Source organism: Opisthorchis viverrini, assembly GCF_000715545.1.
Source record: "Opisthorchis viverrini unplaced genomic scaffold opera_v5_61, whole genome shotgun sequence".
Lineage (NCBI taxonomy): Eukaryota > Metazoa > Platyhelminthes > Trematoda > Opisthorchiida > Opisthorchiidae > Opisthorchis > Opisthorchis viverrini.
The window spans coordinates 788,864-792,520 of record NW_008751717.1 but is presented as its reverse complement, the minus strand read 5'-3'; the positions used below and the strand labels follow the sequence as shown (position 1 = coordinate 792,520).

Here is a 3,657-nt window from a genome sequence, read left to right as displayed (position 1 = left end):
CCTACCTGATGAGCCCCAAGAAGGGCGAAAGCGGTCGTGGGCTGTCGAAGAGTTTTCAGCAACCTTGTGAGTAGTTTCCTTTATGAAAAAAAGCATTGAGCTCTCTTCCTATATGATAACCGAGTGGGACCCGACGATCCGTGTGGAATCACCCCAAACTGGTAGGACTTGAAGTCTAAGAGCTTTCATGGGATTATACGCTGTTCGATAACAATTCCCGATGGACTGGATGACTTCTAGGCCACTCTTGGACTGTTTTCCTGCCTACACGTGGGAAATCTGTCAGGATCTCAGATGTAGCGCCCGCTTATGAATGCACGGCAGCCATGTCCTGAGAATGAACCACACCTAAATGAGTTGACAAAGGTGTAGTCGATAAATAGTGAAGAAATCGTTGCACCTGAATAGCCAAATGGTCGCACCACTCAAAAAAAGAAACCTACAAAAATGAATAAGGGACGTCCTGTGTGGCGAACTCAATGCGTATTTCTGATTAAGGTAAGAAAAATTCCCAACTAGCGCGTCGTGTTATTGTGTGTCCTGAGGTATCAAGGCTACGCCATATAGGCTCCGTCACACAATCCTGCAATTAAACCATTCCAGATAATAACACGAAAAACTCACAGTCCCAACTGTTTTCCATCCCTCTAGTGAGTCTACCAAGGCTCTTGCTTCATCCTCACTTGGGCCAACCGTTCCTCGGCTATGCAGTCCACTTGGAAGGCCAACTTCAAAACGTTGACGCAGAGCTGCATGTTTTACGTCTTCAACGGACGCGTAAGCATGGCAATATGAAGAAAAAGAAATAATCAAGAACTGCTTATGATTGTGTCGGGATGAATACATGACAAGCAAAAGTTCCTACGAATCAATGACAGTGAGAAGCTGCGACAACCGAGGAACCGTTCTCAAGTCACAATAAATCCCCCACCCTCGGTGCAGATCAAAAGATGCGTAAGTGTTGCAAATAAGTATACTGATACAGCGAACGTGGAGACAAGCTCTCTTCCGGAAGACCGTCAGTACGCTCCGCACAACAATAGAAACTTTTAACAGGTGTCCCCTGAACAAAGCCTAAATTAGAAGACGAGCTCACAGATCCCGATACCAAAGATCACCATCATTAATTTCTGGAGATTCGGTATGTTGTCCACGGTAATTTGATGCGGATAAGGTACTCGGTTGAAAGCGGATGATGTCAGTACTTACAGCACAACTGGCTTAGCAACAGCCCGATCTAGAGACAGATTTGTTGCGGCGCTTTCTAGCCACGCAAAGCATTACTCTGCATCAATATTTTCCGTTTTGCTCCTGAATAAACAAGAAAAATCTCACAACAACTTGTTATTAGTTGATGCATGTCGGATGAAATGGCGTTGTCATTCACAAACACTGGAGGTGTATTTAGACGATTTCCTTCTTCGACCCACAAGGGGAACGTCTGTTGGTATGACTCACTCGGTTGGATTATCAGTACGGAATGCCCTTTGTCCGGCAGAAGGTATGTTTCATGCAAGAGTTTCTCGTGCAAAATCGAACCAATTTCCAAAGCCTTGGAATCGTCATCTAAAACGGAGTAAATATTAAGTGCTGTCCAGACCTTGGTGAATGAGTTATAAACAACATAAACTCGAGCAAACAAATGAAAATTCAACCGCAAAACCACGCCCAATCATCAATAGCTCCACAAAACTCGGTTTAAAAACAGCAAGATACGGAACCAAACCAATCTGAAGTCTAAGGCAGTATTCGTGGAATATCAAGAGTGCGAGACAATTGTCAAACCACGAACAAATTTCATGGTAATACTCATGTTACAACCCTCTTCTTGAAATATAACAAAAGATACGCCTCAGAGAAGACGGGTGCAATTACATCCCTGTCAATTCAAGACTATCTAGTAGCTAGCATTAAGTGCTCGAACCAACGAGCTACCCAGCCAGCCAGAGCATTTGACCATTATCCTGTACAGCAAAGGTAGTGGGGGGAGCAGATCCTGGCGTCCTTCCCCAAAGGCGAAAGGCGTATTGGTTCACTATTATGCGGGGAACTAAATTCAGTGTTGTGTGCCATACTTTTCGCATGCCAAGTATGAACAACTGAGTGTGGGTTCGAAACAATTGGAGGGTTGAAAAGACCCTCTCAGCAGAGACCTACGGTTTAAAATCCACCCGGAACTTTTCTATTCCTCCTCTAAAAGCTTGGGCAATTCAGTAATACATGGGCCCGAGTCGTTATTCACAAAACAATGAGCCGCGCTTCACTGGATCGGATAGCCATATATGAAAAAGGGCTTTAAGGGCGAAAGTAAGATATAGTTGCGAAACATTACTACGCATAACTAAATGGAGACAAACAAAGTGGATTTGCTAAAACAGGCTGACCAGAACATGTAAGCGGACAGTCACATGGGAGAACGAAACCAGCCACTGGTGAGTTGTAACCCAAACCCTATCTGCAAATCTTTCCATGACACAAAACCATGCCATCATCTGATCAGCCCGTCGTTTCTAGTCTGGCTGAGGATTCGTAAACGCTCGATGAAAAAACTTCTCATTCTATCTTGACATGCAGAGAACCTGATCACCCTCGGTGGGCTGGTTACCAGATGTACATTCATCCCCTTATCACGCGCACGTTTGCGCGAAAACTGTGCTAACACTCGATCAGTTGGCTCTGAAGTGACTAGTTGGGCTAAAACCAAGAGGTCACCATCACACTTTCCGCGGAAGTGCGAGGTTTCTTAACTGCAAGCACTACGTGACTTCTCGTGTTCCTTTCGAGTTGCACAAAAATTGCACACTTTTGGTGATTGTGAAACTCTGTTCCAAGCTTCGTGGGCAGAATGTACCAGCTCCCACTAGGATCGGCACGTATGTTCATTCGGCACACCGGTCTCACCTGTCGATTAACGTGTAGACTGGATTAAAAATTTTCCGGTGCGTATAAGGAGCATGCTAAACGCTTTTTATTCTTATTTAACCATTACGGTGTACAAATGTACGGCGACGGCTCATGGACATGGTTCACTACGTCTGCTCAATCATACCGCTTCCTTGTCACGTATGCCTCCCCAAGTAGCGTAAAATTGGCGAGCTTAAATGGACTGTGTCAATTATTAACCCCTTTAAATGAGTTACCATCTATCGTCTACCGCTCTCCATCATGAAGAAAGTGGATCTTATCGTGTTGTGGCGAACATTGTGACCCACTGCGCTATTCTCAGGTGTCCGTACGACACTTGCAGTCTCTCACCGTCTCACAGTCTACTGCTGGGCCTCTCTTATTTCTCTTTCACGTATTTTCTTCTCTCTCTCACCCCATGAAAACCCCGCTACTCACAGGCTTATCTGTTAGAACAGACGACTCCTTTCGTCCTGCATCAGTTTTGCAAGCAACATCCGCGCGCCATCCGGGGTCCATAACTCTTAGACACCTCGAAATCAACCTTCAAGCCTCAATGCCGCCTCCATTGTTCGCACTCTGAAGAAAGCGAGACAACAAGCTGCTCTTGCTCTCTCACTGGACTCATCATCATCATCATCATCATCATCATCAACAGCATGACATCAGTGTTCAACACCGATGCTTCACTGCCGTACAACCATCACTTATTTGAAAGCCTTATTGTAAAGAAAAGAATAAAGGTGGACGGGG

At 45.1% G+C, this 3,657-nt stretch overlaps 1 protein-coding gene across 1 annotated transcript in view; it reads right to left on the bottom strand.

Annotated features, from left to right (window-relative positions):
* Positions 1 to 3,657, bottom strand: part of T265_03968 (hypothetical protein) — a gene marked incomplete at both ends in the record, with an annotated part of 14,348 nt that overhangs the window by 9,858 nt on the left and 833 nt on the right. Inside the window, 2 exons of the mRNA XM_009168575.1 lie at positions 625 to 764; positions 1,459 to 1,566. Coding sequence (XP_009166839.1) covers positions 625 to 764; positions 1,459 to 1,566 — 248 coding nt within the window. The remainder of the gene's footprint in view (positions 1 to 624; positions 765 to 1,458; positions 1,567 to 3,657) is intronic.